We start from the raw sequence: 23002 nt of genomic DNA on the forward strand, positions 1-23002 counted from the left end.
TCTTGAGTGTGGCAGTAATCCAAGTTTTTCTTTCCTTCTTGCCACACCCACACAGGTGTTCTCTATCAGAATGACCTCTCTGGAGCCCTCTGCTGGTCATTCTGCTAACTGTACTATCACAAGAGTTACAGAGTTTTTAAAGGTTAATTCCACCAAATACACATAATACTTTATTGCAGCCATTGTAAATGTATGAATTTAATTCACCCTTTATACTGGTGTTACAGCAGTTGAGTTATTGATGGCTAGCACTGCAGACTTTATTAGCCCGGTCATTGATTGTAAACATGATATCAAATAACCAGGACAGATAACATTTGAAGAAACAAAGTTGTAACTGTGGCACCACAGACCACCTCCTGGGAGAGCAAAGAAAAACAATGTTGCACTCTCTAAAACAGGATCCGGACTTCAAAGAGATACAGTCCCAAATACATACGTGGTATAGAGCAGCAACTAAGGTGCAAACAAAGATGCTTGACAAAGACTGGAGTGCCCAGTTGAAACGTTGCTGGTGATGCAGTGGACTGAGGTCTAGAATAACGTTTATATCAGGAAGGATTGGCTGTGAGTATCGTCATCTCCTGTTTGCACCTCAGTTGCTGCTCTACACCACGTATGTATTTGGAACATTTGATTTAGTAGAATGGTGATGGGATTCTGTAAGTTCCTCCTGATTCCATCCATTGTAGGGCGTGACCAGGAATATGCTGCTCATACACTAGAGATTTTGGCCAACCAATTTAGACCATTTTATGATGACGATGGGCCTGATCATGGTGGAGATCAATCAGTGATTTGTCTTTACAACTGGGCAACTCCTTTAAGTTACAAACTATTGATGGCCTGTCGTCAGGGTAAGTCATCAATAGTAGATCCGTTTGGGTCCTCAGTCAGGACCCTTGCTGATCAGCAGTTTGCCAGGTCATTGCTGATTTCTGCTTAAAGCCGACAGCTCCATTTTTGCTATAGTAGCCTGGCTTGGTATTGCTGGTCAAGTTCCTATTTAGTTCACTCGCAGCTTGGCTTGCAATACCAAGCCAGTAAGAATGAAGCTGTCTGCTTCCTGCAGAAATCAGCTTAGTGCACAAGCTTGCTGGCTTTGGTCAACAGCTGATCAGCAGGGGTCTAAGGTAATCGAACCTGGCGCTCTATTGATGAACTACACTAAGGCCTCATGTCCACGGGGAAAATCAGATCCGCTGCAGATTCTACATGGAGAATCTGCAGCGGGTCCCTCCTGCCCCGCGGACATGAGGGATGAAAATAGGAATTTAAAAGAATTTACTCATCCGGCGCGGGCGGGGAAAGCCTTCTCTTCCTCACGGCCGGATCTTCTTTTTCGGCCGGCTGATGAATTCGTCACGCCGGCGGCACGTCGCCGACGTGCCGCGCGCATGCGCCGGGCACATCCGCCGAGCCGAAGCAAGAAAGATCCGGCCTTGAGGAAGAGAAGACCTTCCCCGCCCGCTCCGGATGAGTAAATTCTTTTAAATTCCTATTTTAGGTCTCCCGCGGATCCGGACGGCTTCCATAGGCTTCAATAGAAGCCCGCGGGAGCCGTCCCCGCGGGAGACCCGCACGAAAATGGAGCATGGTCCAGATTTTTTCATGCTCCATTTTTTTTAAAATCCCTTTTATTGACCATCCGCGGGTATTTATCTACCCCGCGGGTGGTCAATGCATCCCTATGGGGTGCGGATTCGCGGGTAGAAGAAGAGTTAAAATCTGCTGCGGATTTTAATTCTTCTTTTGCCCGTGGACATGAGCCCTTAGGATACGCCATCAGTAGTTTATTACTGGACAACCCCTTTAAGGCATTGTCATTTAAAATTACAATCTTGAAAGACCAATTATGAACCTTAAGTCATTAAGAAATGGATGTCTTAAATTCATAATGTATGGCAATTTCTAGTTGGTTAGCTTTTCTGATCCCCAATTGCAAACAGAACAGTGTATTTAAATGGAGAGGAGGGTGGAAGGTGGGCTGAATTATGATATGGGTTAGGACAGACTTAACCCTTTCCAATCAATTTGTATTCTGTTTTTCCTAGGGGGCTTACTCTTTTTTTTTTTGCTGTTATACAATGGCACTATCTGCAGGCTAAAGCCAGTACTGCATAAGGTGACACGTTGGATAGGCTCCGACAGCAGAGAGGCTGACAATATACAGTAAGAGAACCCCGATGGACGTCTTACAGCCTTAAATCATAATGTCTTTAGACGTCAGACAGTGGATTGAAAAGGGTTAAAAGGGTTCTCCATGCAAAATATCATTGATGACCTATCGTCAGGATAAGTCCACAGTAGTTGATCGACTGGGATCCCAGCCAATCAGCTAATCACAGGGGTAGGAACAGAAGCTGCTGCTCCGGTCCCGGTGTAGTGACCGGCGCTTGTAACTGCAAGCACAGAGCTCATTGAAGAAGGATATAATCATGTTTTATTACATTTCATGTTTACTTTTTGTTATTACTAAAAACAAGCAGAGTTGTGTATTTGTACATTTGTGATATGCAATTATTTTTTATACCAGGGCCGATCAGCGCCTCCAAAGCTGAAACAGGAGTCGGGAGGAGGAGGAGGAGGAAGATCTGCATTACTGGCAGACATTCACAAAGGGGCACGCTTGAAGAAAGTAGGAGAGGTCAGCGATCGGAGTGCTCCAGTAATTGAGAGTGAGTGTTTTCAGCCAACACAATTATGGAAGAGGCGGAGGATTCCGGTTTTTATGTATTCCTAATGCATTCTCCTATCTTTCAGATGTGCCTCTTATCTGGCCGCAATGAGCTGATACGCTTTGCTAAAAGCTGCTTTACTTGAAAGTCTGCATTTCCGATGCAAAGGGCAGGGTTTATAGCAGGGCTCAGCAAACACTCTTGATCTGTATCATGTTTACTTGGTTTATTATGATGGGAAAATAGCTGTTGGACATGAGAATGGATGTATTTTACATTTAGTAGACAGGATATCTTGGATCTAGTAGTGGAAAATGCTCTTCTTAGTAATAATGTAGGCTATTTATTTAAAGGAGTAGTCCCGTGAGGCTAGTGATGTTCTGTATGCCCTATTATGGCATGTGGAGGTCATAGATGGGGCTTCTAGCTATAACCCCCTATTTTGGACAGAGCCTTTCCTGGAGACGTCCATGTAAGAATGTCTTATATGATCGCCCATCAAAATGCTTGACCGACCACAGCTTCCTCTGATATCAGTTGATCGCTCGGGTTTTCGGCAGCTGCATTTGCTATGATCACACACTGTCTTAAGGAGAGGGTTTGTCTTTGGCCTATTGACTTCTTGGCCAAGTTAGATATCTACCAAATGACCATAGAACAATGAAATCCTCAGGTTCTAGTACTCTTGCTGTGGTTGTTGGGGAAACATGCGTGTCTAATTTCCTTGCAGTGCCACCGCAGAGGAAATTAAGCATTATAGGATGACTATTGAAATTAATTGCCTGCTGATGTAAAACAGAGATAGAGGTGTCCCTTGCCACTACTCTCCTATATAGGTAGTTATAAAACTTTCAAATGAGGGACTCAATTCTGTTAATCAGGATGTCTGAATATGCCAGACAGCAGCGTTTAACCCTGTGCAATCCAATTTTCGTTTCAGGGTTTACTAGGGGCTTTCTCTTTCTGCCATTTTACATTGGCGCCATCTGCTGGCTAGAGCCAGTACTGCAGTATGTGACATGTCGGAGAGGCCTCCGACAACAGAGAGGCCAGTATTATACAGTAATATTACCCTGCCGGACGTCTTCAGACATCAGAGCTCTGCAGGCTTCAATCAGAATGTTAGACGTCAGACAGTGGATTGGAAAGGGTTAACCCCTTAACGACACCGGATGTACAGTTACATCCTGTGCATTCAGGGATTGTATGGAGGGGGATCAGGAGCTGATTGTGCTGCATACAATGTGGGTGGCAGCTGTTCCTTACAGCTGACACACACTGGCTCCAGTGAATGCCCCCCTATTCTTTGCACAATTAGATCGCAAGGTGACGTTCGGTTGCTGTGGCTTACCTATCAAGCCGTGCGACCTGACAGGCTTAGCAGAATCCCTGTCAGATCACAGTATAATGTAATGCACTGGTATTACATTACACTGCATGAGGACTAAAAAATATGTAAAGATAAATAAAAACTTTTATTAATTATTAGAAAAAATAAAAGGAATTAAAAATAAAACCTTTACCATATTTATCATTTTTTTAAAAACAAAATCATAAAAAATAAAAACATATTTGCTTCCATGAAAGTCCGATCTATCAAAGTAATACATTATTTGTCGTGCACGATGAACGTCGTCAGAAAGAAAAATACACAACACCAGATTTGAGGGTTTTTTTGGTCACCCCTTCTCTAAGGAGAAATGCAATAAAAAGTGATCAAAAAGTCGTATGTACTCCAAGATGGTACCAATAGAAATTACAGGACGTCTCGCAAAAAAAAACGAACCCTCGCACGGCTGATAAAAAAAACTTATGGCGGTCAGAAGATGGCAGCAGGAAATAATTTTATTTTTTAGTCTCTTAAAAGTAGTACAGTTAAAAATATATACATTTTGTTATCGTTGTGATAGTACTCACCCCTAGAATAAAGTCATCATGTTAGTTTTGCCGCAGTATTACACTGTAAAAACAAGTCCCGCCAAAGGATGGCAGTGTTGAGGTTTTTTTTTTCTCTTTCACTCCACTTAGAAACGTTTAACATTAAAAAGTACCACTGAAAAATTCAACTCGTCCCGCAAAAATCAAGCCTTCACAAAGCTACATCAATGCATTAAAAAAAGAGCTAAGATTTTATGGAAGCGGTGAGAGAAAAATTAAAATGAAAAAAAAAAAAGTGGCGATCCTTAAGATGCTTTAAAGGGGTTGTCCAAGGGAATTTTTTTAAATCTGCCCCATTGCAAAACATAATAAAACAACTTATACTCACATCTCCCAACTCCCCGCATCACATGTACAGCAGCTCTGTCCTCGGTGCACACAACGTTACGGTGAGGCCAGAGCCACTGGTGGGGGACGTGCAAGGAGTTTGGAGAAGTGAGAATAAGCTGCTTTATTATGTCTTGCCATGGGAAAAAATATTTAACTCGACAACCCTTTAACCTGTGTAATATGTTAAATGGGATTTTTTATTGATGACCTATCCTCAGAATAGGTTATCATTAGATGATCAGTTGGAGTCTGTCGCTAGGGATTCCGGACGGCAAAACAAAGGGTGTGGAGCTGAAGCAAGTAGCTTTGACAACTGTATAGTGGGTGATGCTGGTAATTGCAGGCAAAGCTCCCAATTTCCTGCGCCGGCCACTACACAGTGGTCGGCGCTATCTGCTTCCACTCCATATCCTGTGTTTTGCCGGTGACAGTTGGCCCCCAAACAGCCGGAATCCTGAGCGGCAGATTCCAGCCGATCCACTAATCTTGACCCATCCTCAGGAAAGGTTGTCAATAGAAATAACCTGGAAAACCCTGTTGATCCTTTATCAATAGAGGATAAAAACAGCAGCCATTGTGCATACGTAAAAAGAACTGGCTAATCTATGAACTAACTTTGTAAGACATAATGCACCTTTGAATTTACATTTTGCCATATCAAGTGGGCTGGGGAACAATATAAATCTGCTTGAGAGCAATATTAGCTGCTTGGGAACATTACAAATCAGATGTTATGGATATGCATATTTAATTGTATTCTCTATATTGCCTTTTTGTACAGATGCCAACAAAAATGGTGGCACAGGAAATGGTAGGAGTGCAATCCCCCCATCTGCCGGCGGACTTTTTGCTGGAGGATTTCCAGTTCTTAAGCCTTCGGGCCAAAGAGATGCAACAGGTAAAAACAGACAAATATATAATATTAAGCCCATCTAAGAGGTTGTCTTTATACAACTTTGACCTTATCAAAGTCCATTAGTACCTCTGCAATGATTTCCTTTTTGTTTACTTGTTTATTAAATGCAAAATTAAGCAACGTTCGAAATAGTCTTAAGTAAAACATTTCCTTCTGTTTTGTTGTTATAGAGACTGTGTAACTCCTTCACATAGTTGTTTGTCCTTTTGCCTCTCACAGCTTGCTGATACTAGCTGTGTCCATTTTTTTCTGTGCTATTCTTACATTTTTAGAGATTCCAACAGGGAGCAGTAGAAGGTGGAAAATGGAAGATCAAAGTATGGATGAGGGACATCCACGTCTTCACGGAGGGCAGATCACATAAGCTGAACTGTATCAGTGTAGATAGTCTTCAGGGGTGATGAATCCCACTGACTGTGTATCCGTATATAAAGAGAGGAGAGTACTGCAGCACACTTCTCAGTGGAAAACCACTTTGAAAGAATTGTAAACCTCTAGTTGAATTACAGCGCTGTATGAACTGAAGCTAGATTCTAGAGAGTACAGAGATATTTGATAATTTGTGTGTATCTATAGTACCCCCCTCTGTTTCCCTCCACCTATCATCATGATATGTGTCTGTCGCATGCAGTCCTGCCCTCACTGAAGTGGAGATGCGAATAATTCCCTAACAAGATCAGCAAGGGCACCCTTTGTGAATTCTGAAGACTTAATTTGATATATTTATATATACACACATACATATTGGACATACATGAACACAAAAATGCTGTACAAAATCATAAAACTCAGCTTCAAGGGTGTGCTCACACGTAGCAGAATTGATGCAGATTTTCCGCAGCCAATTCCATGCCCTAAAGCACGTCAAAATCCTACGACACAGATCCACACCAAAATCCACAGTTCAAAATATGCTACATGTGAACAGAACCTAATATGGTTTAGGATAGACCTGTCAACAATCCTGACAGGTCTCTTTAAGTAACACCAACTGAACAATGTCAGAGTGTGTAGGAACACAACCGATTGAAAATGGGAAAGGTATAGCTTGCCAAACTCCGGTGGTGGCCTTGCTACATCCCTATGCTCAAGAATTCCACAAAGCTATCAGTTCAACCAGTCAGAATTGGAAATTTTGCATGATTTGTATGTAATACCTATAGGTACTTGAAAGGGATTGTACCAAGATCTAAAGTTATTTTCTATCCACAATATAAGGCAAAACTTTATGATCGTGGGGGTCTGACCGTTGAAGCCCACACCAATCCTGAGTACGGAGGTCGCGACAATCCTTGCATGAATGAACCAGAAGTTGCACGTATGCACCGCCGTCCCATTAATTTTGATGTCAGCTTCATAAACTGCCGAGTACAAGCACTCAGCAATCTCTGGTGCAGTCATTGAAATAAATGAAGTGGCGGCACGCACACACTTTCTCCATTTAATTGATGTGGAGACCCTCAGGACCTACATTCTAGGGATAACTTTAGATTTTGGTACAATCCCTTTAACTGTGTTCTCTGAGCTACCAATGCACACTGCTACAGAAATCCCAGACTATTGACTCGAGGGTACTGTTTGAGTAGCAGATAAAACATTATGTAACGAAGATTTACATTGTAGTATTGTAAAACATGGCTCTAAAGTAGAATTTTTCTTAAAAATGGGACAATTCAATCCAACTTTTGATTAGGTTTTGAGCGTCCTCTTATTACATCTGTGTACAATAGCCTGCAGTATGTTCTCTATTGACTGAAACAGCCCAAGTGTTTACCCTGTTCATATTGCAATTACAGGAAACAAAAACATCTCACAGCTTCCAGGAACGAAAGGAAGTGTTCCTAAACAACCAGATCAAGTACCCACTAAAAGTGACCTATCAAGACCTATTCCACACACAGTGGCCGCTAGAGCTCCGCCACCACGACCAACTATCCTTGGCCATTCACCACCAGTGCCTCCTCCAATTCCGCCATCATACAGCAAACCTCAACTGATGCCATCTTCTCCAGTTCCTCCTCCTTTTAAAGAGAGATCTGGAAAATCAACACTAGCATCCATTGCTCCACAGTCACCGTTAAATTCTCAAGACAAGACAAAACTTCAAAGACCTCCTTCCAATTTTTTCCCGTCCACTCCACCACCACTTCCTCTTTATCCTCCACCTCCACTGCCTCCAGGCCATCCTGGTAGAAGGAGCCCTTCACCTTCATTACTTGATGCCAGAGATCATTCAGGACTTCCAGCACCTCCTTTGCCTTTTGGGCATTCTCGGGTGGAAGAAGACTACATCCTACCACCACCTGATATCAGGGATCTTCCGCCACCTCCACCACCTCCTCTTCCTCAAATGTCAATGTCTAGCAGGCGAAGATTATCTGAGCCGTTGCCGCCTCCACCTTCCTTTGTCAGTGAATTCAGTAATGTTCCCCCTCGACCACTAAAGGGGCCTTCTGGAAGGCCTTCTGTTCCACTTATACCTGGATATGGAAGGCCTCCTAAAGCTTCTGGTAAGTTCTTATTAAGTGAAGTTTTTTGGAAATAGTTTAAGACAAAGTATATAATAAAGTCAAAGTATAAAGTCCTTTAATTATGTATAAGTGATGTATTGACATTTTTATATTATCTGAGGAAGAGAAACTACTTTATATCATGTCAGCCCAGAATGACACAAGATGTCTCTCTGGGGAACGATAAAAATATTTCACTGGCAAAAAAAATAATGCACTCAGATAAAGATGTTGGATTGCTGCAAAACTTGGCATACAGTTTTGTCTCAGGCAGATATGTAACTGATTACATTTGTGGCGTGATCACTCAGTCTTACCATCAGAAGCTGTAAAAGTGTTTTTCCTGTTGCCCTGAGAAAAAGCCTCTCAGAGGCTACTTTGGTGAAGAGTACCTCTTGTTGAGAGATCGTTGACTGCTAGACGCCTCTACGACTCTCATAGACATTTTGCCCAGTTAACAGACTTTAAGAGCGGAAAGCAGGATGTTCGTTTCGAAGAATTGCCTGTCATCTATACCGTTCTGACCAAGCTGTTAGTAGGCATTGGGAGCAGTGGTTGTATGAGGGAATGCGATGAGGTTGCATGAGGCGAACACACTCCAGACGACCCAAACAGAACACCCATAGAGAGGATCTTTTGATCAGCCAACAAGCATGAGGAAAATCAAAAGATTTGTTGTCCACCATGCAGACACAGGTGGCACCTTCATTACAAAACCCTGTCTCCGCCCAGACTATTTCCAGGTGCTTAGAAGAAAAAAATTTGGTATCACCGTGCCCATTACATGTCCTGCCATGATATCCTGTGGCAACATGTGTTGCCTTTCATGGCAGGGCTTCCAGAAGGCATCTTTCTGCTGGATAATGGTTGGCAGCACACTGCAAGCGTTTCTCAGGAATGCCTTCGTCAAGTTGCCATACTTCCTTGGCCTGCCCGGTTGGCAGATTTATTGCTGAACGAGCATTTATGGGACCCGCTGGGTTGTCAGATTTAGCAGCCTACAAGAGTGCAGCATCTAGGGGCTCAGTTGCAACATCTGTGGGCAAATATGTGGCAGGATAACATACAGAGTCTGTATGCCTCCATGCCTAACTGTATCGCATCATGTATCCAGGCTAGAGGTGGCCCAGCAGGGTACTAGAGCCTCCATGCCTAACCGTATCTCATCATGTATCCAGGCTAGAGGCAGCCCAGCAGGGTACTAGAGCCTCCATGCCTAACCATATCTCATCATGTATCCAGGCTATAGGCAGCCCAGCAGGGTACTAGAGCCTCCATGCCTAACTGTATCGCATCATGTATCCAGGCTAGAGGCGGCCCAGCAGGGTACTAGAGCCTCCATGCCTAACCGTATCTCATCATGTATCCAGGCTAGAGGCAGCCCAGCAGGGTACTAGAGCCTCCATGCCTAACCGTATCTCATCATGTATCCAGGCTATAGGCAGCCCAGCAGGGTACTAGAGCCTCCATGCCTAACCGTATCTCATCATGTATCCAGGCTAGAGGTGGCCTAGCAGGGTATTGAGCCAATCGGGAGCTAGGGGCGTGACAGGGACATTCCTCCATCCAAGCCCTGTCAAACCCCTAGCTTCCGGTGGCATCAAGGTACAATAGTACCATTATAGTCTCCTTTGAATTGTACAGTTTTCCCCAATAAATTACTGTTTTGCTCTTATAATGTTATCACTTCCATACTGTATGCCATCATTACATTCACACATATAAAGTTTTATCCGATTCCGACAAATCCTTCTCGGGGCATAATTTTTATTGTCAGTGAGTGTATATTCTTGTATAATTCCATTATGTTTTGAAAATGGGGCAGCTTATATTTATTGTCAATTAGCGCAATGTTTCTCAGTGTTTTAACCCAAAGTACCCCAATGCTAAGATTTATTTCTTTCAATTGTAATTCAAATGGTAGGATTGAAATCTGCTGCAGATCTCCATTTCTTTCAATTGCAATTCAAATGGTAGGATTGAAATCTGCTGCAGATCTCCACCAAAATCAGCAACAAATCTCTACGTGCGAACGCACAATTCATTCATTTATTTAAAAAGTTTAACTTTTTTCATCAGCAAACAGTGGGGGGCGTTTGGCTCCTCCCCCGCCACCTCCTGCTCGATCACCAGCTACCGAGCTTTCCAGTAGACAGCAGGGTATGCAGCCGCCTCCTAACAGAAATCCGGGACAGCAGGGATATCGTCCTTCTAGTCCTAGAAATTCGTACCCTTCAGGTAATGTCAATTACACATTTGCTCTTTATATATTACAAATATATGTAAACCGGTAATACCACTTACAACACTGTTCTGTGAAGCTCCAAAGATTTGTATTTGATTCTAAGAACACAAAGAAAGACCCAACAAAGTACATAATTATATAGTTAGTACAGTTGGAGAACGCAGCAAGAGTATGTATTCCTAGGTTATGGCGGCAGAATGTGTCCCCCTCCATTCTGATGTGGTTTAGAATAGTTGGAGAGATTATGGAGATGATGGAGGATTTGACGGCATCGGTAAAAGGTACACATGATAAATTCTTGAAAAAGTGGTTATAGGCCTCATGTCCACAGGCTTAAAATCCGCAGCGTTTGTCCCGCACGTGGATCCGCGCCCCAGAGGGATGCATTTTTCCCGTCAGGAGCGGATCCGCGTGCGGGAAAAAAATGACATGCTCCATTTTAGTGCGGGTCTCCCGCGGGGACGGCTCCCGCAGGCTTCTGTTGAAGCCTATGGAAGCCGTCTGGATCCGCGGGAGACCCGTACCAGAAACAAACTCACCTGCTCCGGACGATGCGGTTCTTCCCTTCTTCGCAGCCGGATCTTCTTTTGTTTGGCCCGGCGCATGCGCACGGCACGGCACCAGCGTGCCGAGCACATCCACCGAGCCGAAGAAAGAAGATCCGGCCATGAACGAAGGAAGATCCGCATCGTCCGGAGCAGGTGAGTTTATTCTGATTTTTAGGCCTCATGTCCGCGGGGCAGGAGGGACCCGCTGTGGGATTCTACATGAAGAATCCGCGGCGGGCCTGATTTTCCTCGTGGACATGAGGCGCTATTGGATCGAATTCAAGGACTATTTGGCATTCCGTAACATATACAACTCATAAAAGCGCAGGAGCGCTGAATCAGGCTCTTAGATTAGTTGAGATAGTGATGTTGCGTTACACCAAGGTCTTACCAAATGCTACGGCATCAAAATACAAGACTTTCTGCAATAGGACTTACTATTTCTTCCCCAATTTTTTTTCTATTTCTCTCCTTTTTATCACTGTATGCGTTTCCCTCTTATGTTATTCTACTTTGTTGCCACAGTTGGCGGTTTATAGTAGAAGGATATTTTTCTCTGCCAAGGAAATATAGAGGGTTCACAGAATGGGTGGAACTAACTATGGGCGGAGGTTTGGAAAGGAGTGGGTCGGGGATTGCCCCTTAGTGAGGTCGCCCTCCCCTCCTCTCAGGGGTTGGAAATCCGGGACCAAGCATATCATACTCACAATACCATAGGAACTACCTCAATAGCCCCAACCCCGGGGGTTTATTCTATGTGCTCCGAATTATAGCATTGTGTCTTAATTCAGTAATGGAATTTAGTACCACCATTTTTGGTGGGGTTTTTGATATCTTTGCACTACTTAACAGTGATTAACTTCTTGTTTTGAAAAATAGAAAACTTATAAATAAAGAATTTATTTTAAAAAAAGGACATGTCTATCAAGTTTAACCAAGGGAACGGAAAGGTAAGATGGAAAAATCTAGAACCCTGTTGCCTCCTATTGATCTAGAGAAAGGGAAACTCCCCTATAAAGCATGAGCCAATCAAATTAATGTTCCTCCTGATCCCGAGTGATAATCAGACAGGATTTGAAACAAGGATTCTATACATTTCCTGTGTTGTACTGCAGTGAACGGACCGCATCATTTTTATGTCACTATTGTTTTAACATCCCTAATCTGGAAGTTTACATAATATCTGACTTGTTATGTTTCTTACAGAGGACTTTGAATCTAAATTCACCTTTCATTCAGTAGAGGACTTACCACCGCCAGAAGTGTATGAACCATTTGAAAGGACCTACCCCAGCAAATGCCATCACGGTACGTCCTTCACAGTGAATGTATGCTGAACAATAGAGACATTTAGGCCGGGCGCACAAGAGTGGGTCTGATTCCGCATGCAGAAGGCCCGCAGCAGACTCCGGCTGTGAGTCCGGCCGCTGACCCTGCGTAACTCCCTTAACCACTTAAGTCAGGCATTTTTTAGTTATTTACGAGTTTAAAAATTTCACTTTTTTTATAAGCAATTTAAATTCTATGCTTTTTTTGAACTTGGGAGTGTAATGTTTTAAAAAATATTTAGTATAGTTTAGGAGATATGATGCTACAGCCGCCAGCCTCATTGAAAGCAATGGGATGCAGGCAACCCCAGCAGTGGTTTTTGGGCCGGCCACCTGATCGGACCCTCCCGTCTCAAACGCGTTCCCTTCAATGGTGCTCTAGATATACTGATTCTGTGGAGCAAATCACAAACCTCTGTAGATCTCCTGCATTACAAAATTCATGCTCAGAACTTACAACTTTGGCCTTCATCATGCCTAACAAGCCTACTTCACCTCTCTCTTCTCCTCATTATCGTAGTAACATAGTATGTTATGCTGAAAAAGACATATGTATCCCCCCCTATATTAATCCATAGGAAGGCAAAAAAAACTCCAATGGAAAGAAGCCAGTTTTCCTCATTTACAGAAGAAAAAATTCCTTCCTAATTCCAAGTCTGGCTGTCAGAATAATCCCTGGATTATCAACCTCTCCGAAGTAATTAGTGGCTATAACTTGTAATTGTTACACTCAAGAAAGGTGTCCAACCCCTCTTAAACTCTTTTATCGAATTTGCCATCATCATGTCCTCAGACAGAGAGTTCCATAGTCTCACTGCTTTTACAGTAAAGAACCCTCTTCTATGTTGGTGTGGAAACCTTCTTTCCTCTAGATGCAGAGGATGTCCCCTTATTACTGGCACAGTCCTGGGTATAAACAGACTTAGTATTAGGAAATTATATAGTACCAGTGTTTCTGGTGGCACAATGCGCCACACAGCTCTGCTACATGTATATCACACACACACAGCTCTGCTACATGTACATCACATACAGCTCTGCTACATATATTATACATAAAACAGGGATGAAAAACAGCACAGCAGAGTCTTGCACACACTGATCACCCACTGGTCACTTGACCGCAGGCTGCTCTCACACAGGTGACTGATCACATGACGGTGACATCATGACAGGTCTTGTAAGCACACGGCTGCTGTAGGTGTTAGTTAGTATTCTATCCCCCACAAACCTCTGAGGGCTCAGTTGCTATGAAATACTAACAAACACCTAGCCGGACAGCAGCCGTGTGCTTACAGGACCTTTGATGATGTCACCGTCCTTTGATCGGGGTTGGAGTATGTAACTCATTCATTTAGGATGAAAGACCTTTGATGACGTCATGGCCATGTGATCAGGGGCGGTGCACGTAACTCACTCTTGCTCCGCCCCATATCATCTGGAGTGTTACATGCTCAGGCCCCTAATCACATGATGGTGATGTCATGACAGGTCCTTCATCCAGAGAAGTTATCCATGAGTTATGCATCTCCTACAAATCCCCGGAGCCTCAGTTTCCATGGAATAAGACCTGTGATGAAGTCACCGTCATGCGATCAAGGGCGGAACATGTAACTCTCTCACTCCGGATAAAGCACCGTCATGCTCTGCCCCTGATCATCCGGAGTGAGTTGCATGCTCTGCTCCTGATCACGACTGTGACGTCATCAAAGGTCCTTTATCTGGAGATTATCTTGAGTGAGCTATGCATCCCCTACAAACCCCTGCAGACTCAGTTGCTATGGAATAGGACCTGTGATGACATCACCGTCATGTGGTCAAGGGCGGAGCATGTAACCCACTGACTTGGGATGAAAGACCTTTGATGACGTCACCGTCATGTCATCAGTGGCGGACCATGCAACTCAGTCACGGATGGACAAGAGGTCGTTAGTATTTTGAGCATGGGAGAGATCTCTGTACTGTAGCCAGATATATTTATACATAGTTATTAGATCGCCCCTCAGACGTCTTATTTCTAAAGTGAATACTTGCTCAGAGTTTTGTATTTTGCCCGCTCCATTTATTAATTTAGTTGCTTGCCTTTGACCCCGCTCAAGCTCTGATATGTCCAATATTCCATGTGTGGTCTGACCAGTAACTTGTAAAGAGGAAGAACAATGTTCTCGTTGTGTGCCCCTAGACCTGTTTTGATGCACCCCATGATTTTATTTGCCTTGGCAGCAGCTCTCTGACACTGGTTACTCCAGGCAAGTTTACAATTAACTAAAATCCCCAAGTCCTTTTCCATGTCAGTGGTCTCCTCCTTAGCGTGTAATGTTGACATTTATTTTCTCTGCCCGTGTGCATAACCTTATTTGCCACTTTTCTGCCCAAGCCCCCAACTTAGGCCAGGCTCACATGGCCATAAGCCTTCTCTCTCAGTTGTTTAATAGCCATCTGCCCCATGAAGGACCCTCTGAGCTTTGAAAGTGCTCAAATATAATTTTTTCTGACTAGCCAACAAAGGTATCACCTTTCTAAGGCCTCATGTCCACAGGGAAAATAAGAATTAAAATCTGCAGCGGATCACCCGCACGCGGATCCGCGCCCCATAGAAATGCATTGACCACCCGCGGGTAGATAAATAACCGCGGATGGTCAATAAAAGTGAATAAAAAAAATTCTGGAGCATGAAAAAAAATGGACATGCTCCATTTAGGTGCGGATCTCCCGTGGGGACGGCTCCTGCAGGCTTCCATTGAAGCCTATAGAAGCCATCCTGATCCGCAGGAGACCCGCACCTGAATTAAACTCACCTGCTCTGGGCGATGCAGATCTTCCTTCCTTCGTGGCAGGATCTTCTTTCTTCGGCCCGGCGGATGTGCCCGGCAGATGTGCGCGGCACGCAGCTGACGTGCCGAGCATATCCGCCGGGCCCAAGAAAGAAGATCCGTCCGCGAAGAAGGGAAGAACCGCGCTGTCCGCAGCACGTGAGTTTATTCTTATTTTAATGCCTCATGTCCGCGGGGCAGGAGGGACCCGCTACGGATTCTCCATGGAGAATCCGCAGCGGGCCTGATTTTCCCCATGGACATGAGGCCTAATACTTTCATCTTTTTTATACAAGAGCATTTAACGTCACACTACTTCCTTGCAGAAACAGTACCGTGCTTGTCCATGGTATGTGTCTGGTGTTGCACTGCAGCCCTATTCACTTCAATAGGTCTGAGCTGCAATATATGCAAGAGTGATGCTCTTCCTGGAACAAATCCGCTATGTTTTCTAATATCTAACCCTGAAATGATCTAGTGTTAATACTCTCTTTTATATCTTGTTAGCGCCCTCAGGTCCGCCGCCTCAGAGGCCACAGATGAGATGAGAAAATCTTCATTACAACTGAAGAACAGGAGGAGACTTAAGAATTAAGCTTCTTCTTTATGCTATCAGATTTGGTAATATGACCAGTATGTGACCGTACCATTATACCTACCCATCACATCTGTATAGAAGATTTCCTGACTATAAATGGACATAAAGCACAAAGTAAAGAATATTTATCACTGTATTTTGCAAAAGCTTTGATCAAGATATCGGTATAGACCGGACTAAAATATATACATCGGTATGGATGAATGGGACATCTACAACACAGCTGTGATGCTGGCCATGTGCATTACCCTCCATGTCACTCATTCTACAGTTCAGCCAAGAATAATGCGGATTTGAGTGCCTTGTTAGTGTTTTTATCCAATGTATGTATAATAATGATGTTACTATACCAACTCTGTATGTGAGGAGATCCTGTGGATGCAAACCCATCCATTTACCAACCTTCTTGTATAATGTCTATTGGAAAAGAATTTACAGAGAGCTACAGATTGCACAATATAGGAAATGTAAGAATCAAGTAGCAAAACTGGACACAAAATACATCGAATAGCGAATACAATGAACATAAAACTATCTTAGAGCCACAGAAGCCATTACAGTCAATGCGTCCTGTTAGGTCCCGGTTTATGACCGATCTGGCCAATTATTTCCATTTTTCTGTTTCTATGACAAAAGCCATAATTTCAGGCTTTCCGTCTCTCTGTTCAGTTTTTTGAGGAGAAAGACATAAGTAAATAATTCACTTTTTACTATCAGTGATTTTAGTTTTTTTTTAAAAAAACAGTAAGCAGAAGGAGCTTTCTGTTTGCTCCCATTACCGTTTAAAAAAAAAAACATACCATATATACTTGAGTATAAGCCGAGTTTTTCAGCACATTGTTTTGCGCTGAAAAAGCCCCCTTGGCTTATACTTGAGTCAGGGAAGGGTTAAACAAAAAAAAAACTCCATACTCGCCTCCCAGCCGACATCCCTGTCCCCGGCGGCGGCAGTGCAGCAAGCTGCTTTAGAATTCTCCCCGCTGTCCTCTCCCTGCTCGGCTTACAAATCCCCTGTCGTCAGTGCTGTGTAAGTAAGTGCTGTGATTGGACCGAGCGCCGGCCAATCACAGCCAGCGCTCGATCATTTACAGCCTATCTTAGCGCTGACGGCGGGGAATGACAGAGCGGAGAGGACAGTGATTCTAGCAGCTTGCCGCAACGCCGCCGGGGACACAGATGCCGGTTGGGAGGTTAGTATTGCGTTTTTTTAAAATCTAGTATATACTCGAGTATAGCTGGAGTATAAGTTTCACCAGTTTTTTGTGGTAAAACCTATTGACTCGGCTTATACTCGGGTCGGCTAATACTCGAGTATATACGATATATTTGGTATCTCTGCATTTATAATGACTTGTACAATAAATTGAACACACTGTTTATCCTGCATGAAAAAAAAAACATTAATAAAAAAGAAACCTAAAAAAAAGCCAAAATGCTTATTTGGACATTTAGCCTCCCAAAAACCACAATAAAAGTGAGCAAATAAGCGGTATTTACCCCAAATTGCTGCCAATAAAAACTACAGCTCATCACGCACAAAAAATGAACCCTCACAGAGCTCCGTCAATGGAAAATCTTTTAAGCGCAGCGGAATAAGTTGGCGCTATACAAATAAAGATTATTATTATTATTATGGGAATGCAGCGATGCCAAAAAAGAAATTTCGAAAAAATAAATAAATAAAAGGGATTTTACAAAAGTGGAAAGACCTAATAAAAATATATAATTTTTGTATTGTCGTAATTATAGCAGCACTCAGAGACAAAAATGTATCGTGCGATTTATGCTGCATCAGAAACACTGTAAAAAAAAAAAACTATTGCAGATTTGAGGTGTTTTTCCTGCCTGCCCTCCAAAAAATGCAATAAAAGTTGTAAAATGCATTATATGTACCCAAAGAATAGAGCAAATAAAAACTACAACTCGTCACGCAAAAAACAAGTCCTTATATGGCCATGTCGCCAAAAAAAAAAGTTATGGCTTTTGAAAAGAGGAGATGAAAATCTTTAAAAAGGCTTTGCAACCTTGAGCCCAAACAGGCCAAGTCCTTAAGGGGTTAAAAACCCCGTTGAAGTCAATGTTGGTAAAAATAATAAACTTTCAATTCTGTCTTTCTGCTCCAAAAACAGTGTGAGGGCTTAGTCAGACGGGCGTTTTTAGCCGCGATTTGCGCATGCGCATGCGTCCGGCGATTTTTTAAAACCATTGCTTTGCAATGGTATCGGACACATGAGCGCTTTTTATGCGCTCGTCCGATAAATTATAGAACAAAAAATCGCAGATCGCACCTATCTGCGATTCCTGTTCTCTTCTGTATATGCGCTCAATGGGGCCGGCGGCAGCAGCGCCGACCCCATTGAGTACATATAGAAGACAAATCATTCTTCTCTGCCACAGCTGTAACAGCTGTGGCAGAGAAGAACGATGTTTGCCCATTGAATTCAATGGAGCGGCAATACAGCCGCTCCATTGAAAGCAATGGGCTGCCAGAGTGCGCGGGGTGAATTGTCGGGAAGGGGTTAAATATATAAGCCCTTCCCTGCAATTCATCCTAAAATGTGTTAAAATAAAAAAAAATTGTATACTCACCTTTCCGCTGCAGCCGGAGTCCAGCAGCGGCCGCTGTCAGTTCTCCTGAACTGCTTCTCGGCACTATTCAGCCGGCGAGGCTTTAAAATCCCCGCCTGCTGAATGATCTGCCTCTGATTGGTCACAGCCCTGACCAATCAGAGGCTGAAAACACTCACACACCCATTCATGAATTCATGAATGGGTGAGTGACTGCTGCCTTAGGGGCAGGTCTGACTCACATCCATTCATGAATGGGTGTGAGTGAGGCATGCCTCTGATTGGCTCAGCGCTGAGCCAATCAGGGGGCAGGTCTGACTCACACCCCCTTCACACACACTGCAGGACGGCCGCGCGGAGCTTCGGCTGCCGGCAGAAGGTGAGTATACAATTGTTTTTTATTTTTACACATTTTAGGATGAATTGCAGGGAAGGTCTTATATATTTAAGCCCTTACCGACAATTCATCCCGGGCTCGCCCGCAGCGCATTGCTTTCAATGGAGACGGCTGTATTGCCGTCTCCATTGAATGCACTGCGCTGGACAGCTCCGGCCCGTTTCTAATGAAACGCGGCTAGGAGCAGTTTTTCGGGCGATTTGCGGGCGACTTGCGCGCATCGGTCACGCGATTTGCGGATGCGCATCCGTCATGCGATCCGCAAATCGCGCGAAAAAACGCACGTCTGACTGAGCCCTGAGTGAGCCCTTAGCCCACTGACATTTTTCTGTATGCAAACTACTAAAGCAGTCTGTTGTCAGGGTGAGAAGGGCTTTGTTTCCTCCTGTACATTGTGATTGAGAAGGGCATTGTGTGGTGCAGATAGGGTTGCCTATTCAACGGCCTGGCCAGTATTTTGCCCGCCAGGCCGGTGCCGGTATTTTTTTTTACCAGCCCTATTACAGGCTGGTATTTTTGAATGTTTTCAGATGAGCGGTCGGTGGAGGCCGGGTACACGGCCAGACTTCGGAGCCGACAGCCAGCTTTAAACTCCTCATAAACTGGCGGTGCTCAGAGATGAGATTCCGGCCATCTCCAGAGATCAAGCACTGCTAGTAGTGTATGGGCTGCCGCCAGGTCTTGTGATGAAGGGTCACCTGACCGGACTGGAAGGGGCCGGGCTTATCATTAATGCAGCTCTATGGAAGGAAGAGGAAGCTGCTGCTGTGGTGAAAGTTAATGAGGAGATGGAGCAGAGTGTGAGGAATAATAAAGGCCCCCTGTACACGGCCGTTGTGGAATATCGCCAGCGATATTCCGCCGCGGGGGAGCAGGGTGGAGAGCTGCCAGTTCTCTGCGGTGAGCCTATCTGACATAGGATCACTGCGGAGAATCGCAGCATGCTGCTGGTGGAGGATCACTATGATTCTCCGCTCGTGGACGTAGCAGCTGCGCTTTCCATAGCAACGCTATGGAAAGTGTTCATTGCATTACCCGCGGACGGATTATCGCCCATGAACAGGCACCCTAAAGGAGAAAAAAAATGCAGTGATAAGCTACGCCTTTTTTTTCCATGGCCGGTATCTTTTAGTGATAAAGGTGGCAACCCTAGGTGCAGAGTGTTATGGCAGCAGAATGCAGTCCTAAGCTCTCGCTCACGACCTGAAGGTTGTGAGTTCAATCCCTGCCTGGTTCAGGTAGCCAGCTCAAGGTTGACTCAGCCGTCTATCCTTCCGAGGTTGGTAAAGTAAGTACCCAGCTTGGTGGGGGGTAATAAATAAATTACCTGAAAGCGCTGTTGTTGAAAAACAGTTGTTGAAAAGTAAAATTAGAATTTTCCTATCCCGTTATGTGAGGTGATATCTTATGAATAAAAAACATGAACTTATTGGCCAGGTATACTGGTAACACCTGGGATCTAAGGGCAGAATTGTACATGTTTGTAAATTCTTTTCTAATCGTGATTGACACGTATATAAATGATAACGGTTCGGCGTGGGGTTTTCAATGTATCCTTCACATGTTTTGCTTCTCGTGTAATTGTGTAATTTAATGTAAATATATCAATTTAAGAAAAATGAGATGCAGGTCCTTCCAGAATAGGATTTTAATTTGGCTTTTAGTTTTCATCCTTCATGTGGCCTCGATGTAACCACCGTAATGTGTTCTTCTCGACGCATTTCAGATTACGTAAAGTTGGCAACTAATCAGACCAGATACTGTTGTAGATATTGAGATTAACACCTTGATCATTCAGTTGTCAGTTTGTGACATACCGCAGAAACCAGACCACAAGATGGTCATCCATGAGTGCCAGTTTTGTTTATAAAGGTCCACATCCAAGCAGCACATCTAGAATAAGTGGTTGAGCGTTTGAATGGTGTAAATAAAGTTTTGCTAAAATCACCAACAGTCTAATCCAGAAGGATTAAAGTTTTACTAAAATATTTAACATTTTGCTGTACTTTGGTAGGTTTTTAGTGTCATACATATTTTGAGAAAGAAAAGTGCAATAAACTTCTAATCTAGAGCTCTGACCACCAAGGTGCTGAATTAGATTTTCCTCTTGAAAGTTGCAGTCCTCTTGCAATATCTGACTTCTGGAGCTGTAATAAAGGTGGTTTCACTCAGTGTTTTTCATGGTATTTTTACTTTTTTTTTTTTCTACATTTTTATGTGAGGATAGCTGTTTTAGGGCTCAGTCAGACGAGTGAATTTTTCACGCATGTATAGGTGCATTTACAAAACGGATCTATTAGAACCAATGCTTTCCAATGAAATTAGTCACATGTCCGTTTTTTACAAGTGCTTAAAAATCGAACCTGCAAAAGATAGGACGTGTGAGTGCAAATGCACTTGGTCACTTGATTTTTTTTTTTCTACACGTGATATGCGATTTTTTTTTTACTGTGCCTATAAATGCATGAGAATTTCGCTTGTCTGACTAAGCCCTTATAAAAGTGTAATCAAGGTTTTTAGGGCAGATTTGTGATATAATGTATTGAACGATACAGCATTTCGGGCAAAGTAATTGCTTTTATCCTACCCATCTCTGTGCTGTGCCTTTGTTTTGATGCTGCCAGGGCTTGCTGTTGGCAAGATTGCCATGTAAAGAACTCATTCATTTCTCATTGCGTTTAAACACTTCCTGCTCAGTGCTTCACATAACGGCTCTTTCACACGGGCGTGAAGATTTTCGACCAGCCATATCACAACCACAGTGCGGCCCAAAAAATTGTGTGAACAAGAGGCAGCCATGACCAGGTCACGGCTGCAACTCCCTTTAAACGCCCGTGAATGAAGCCTAAGAATGTGAACACTGAACGAGAAGTGAATGATTCTCAACGATGGTCTGCCTAATGAGGCTGCAGGAGCACAAACAAGCTGGTGATGACGTCACCAGCTCCTTCACTCAGGCAAATGAGAATCGTGCATTTCTCATTGTGTGTAAAAGGACCATTAGGGCCTTTTTACACGGAACGATTACTCTTCAAATAATTGTTGTATTGTGCTTAAACCAAGGATGCTTAGCAACTTGTTCTTATTCTCAGTTGTGGCCTTTCAAAAATCAGGACTAAATAGACCGATTGCCAATACGGTGTTTCACTACAAGATAAAGTGGAAGAAACCAAATACGATCGTAGCGGAGATGGATCAGGATAAGCTCATAGATGGAAATGGACAGGAATTGCCCAGCTATCCCTTATTGCATTTATACATTTCCTAACCTATTTGGTTGGTGTACAAAATACTCCACACACAATGTTCTTCAGTTATTTTCAATACAGTTTTTGAGGTAACGGCACAATCCAATTCCAACTTTCCGTTGAATACTAACACTCTAAATGTCTAGCAATTTTCTACTTAATTCCAATTCCTCTGTTTCCGAAGTATTCTCAGTGTAAAGGTTCTAACTACAGCACTGTTAACAGCTAGGATCTCCAAATGCGTTCCAATGTATATTAGAACATGGTGAGTTCTAGTAATGGACATGCACAGAGCATCTGATCTGTTCCCTGTACATACACACAACATCACGGTGAAACACAGAGCTAAACAGGGCACAGCTAAATCCACCATGCTGCCACAAGGAGAAGCCTTGACAGCCACGCGCTCGTATTTCCCGGGAGCCGTATTCTTTCCATGGGATCTAAAAAAAAATCAATATAAACTTAGCATGGACTTTGAGCAATTCAATCTACTCTGTATCACAGGTATAATAATCTGGAGTGGGACCTGTCATTTATTAGTCCAACACATAGGAGTCTATTGGCTGTAGGCTACAGATTTTTATTTTTTTTTACCTTGCCAATTTGTACTTGGACTTTGAAATTCAACGCAGACTATCTATCTAGTGCCACCAATTGGAAGTTGGGTTCCCTATAAGTCAGTGTCTAGCCCTTTAACAGGCCTTGCAACAAGGCTAAGGATAGATACCAAACCAGAGTCCTCTCCATAAGAAAAAGACAAGCTGTTTTAGAGTTATTGCCCCTCGTCATTGAAGAGCAGGGTTCTGGTTGGTTGAGTGAGAGGTCTTTGATGTGAGTCTTGGGGGTACCGTTTCTTCATGTGGTGAAGTCCATTTAGGTCTA

General features: G+C 43.5%; 2 protein-coding genes across 3 annotated transcripts in view; one reads left to right on the top strand and one right to left on the bottom strand.

Moving 5' to 3' along the window:
* WIPF3 (WAS/WASL interacting protein family member 3) overlaps positions 1 to 17787 on the top strand; it is a 58666-nt gene extending 40879 nt beyond the window's left edge. The window contains exons 3-8 of the mRNA XM_066585537.1: positions 2537 to 2678; positions 5728 to 5844; positions 7659 to 8372; positions 10452 to 10610; positions 12372 to 12473; positions 15814 to 17787. Coding sequence (XP_066441634.1) covers positions 2537 to 2678; positions 5728 to 5844; positions 7659 to 8372; positions 10452 to 10610; positions 12372 to 12473; positions 15814 to 15854 — 1275 coding nt within the window. The 3' untranslated portion in view covers positions 15855 to 17787. The remainder of the gene's footprint in view (positions 1 to 2536; positions 2679 to 5727; positions 5845 to 7658; positions 8373 to 10451; positions 10611 to 12371; positions 12474 to 15813) is intronic.
* Positions 17788 to 21925: 4138 nt separating this feature from the next.
* Positions 21926 to 23002, bottom strand: part of SCRN1 (secernin 1) — a 35829-nt gene continuing 34752 nt past the window's right edge. The window contains exon 9 of one of the 2 annotated variants that reach the window (XM_066585795.1): positions 21926 to 22560. In XM_066585795.1, the coding sequence (XP_066441892.1) occupies positions 22275 to 22560 (286 nt within the window). In that variant the 3' untranslated portion in view covers positions 21926 to 22274. The remainder of the gene's footprint in view (positions 22561 to 23002) is intronic. The other variant, XM_066585796.1, reaches the window with a different exon arrangement.

This window comes from Eleutherodactylus coqui, chromosome 12 (genome assembly GCF_035609145.1).
Source record: "Eleutherodactylus coqui strain aEleCoq1 chromosome 12, aEleCoq1.hap1, whole genome shotgun sequence".
NCBI lineage: Eukaryota > Metazoa > Chordata > Amphibia > Anura > Eleutherodactylidae > Eleutherodactylus > Eleutherodactylus coqui.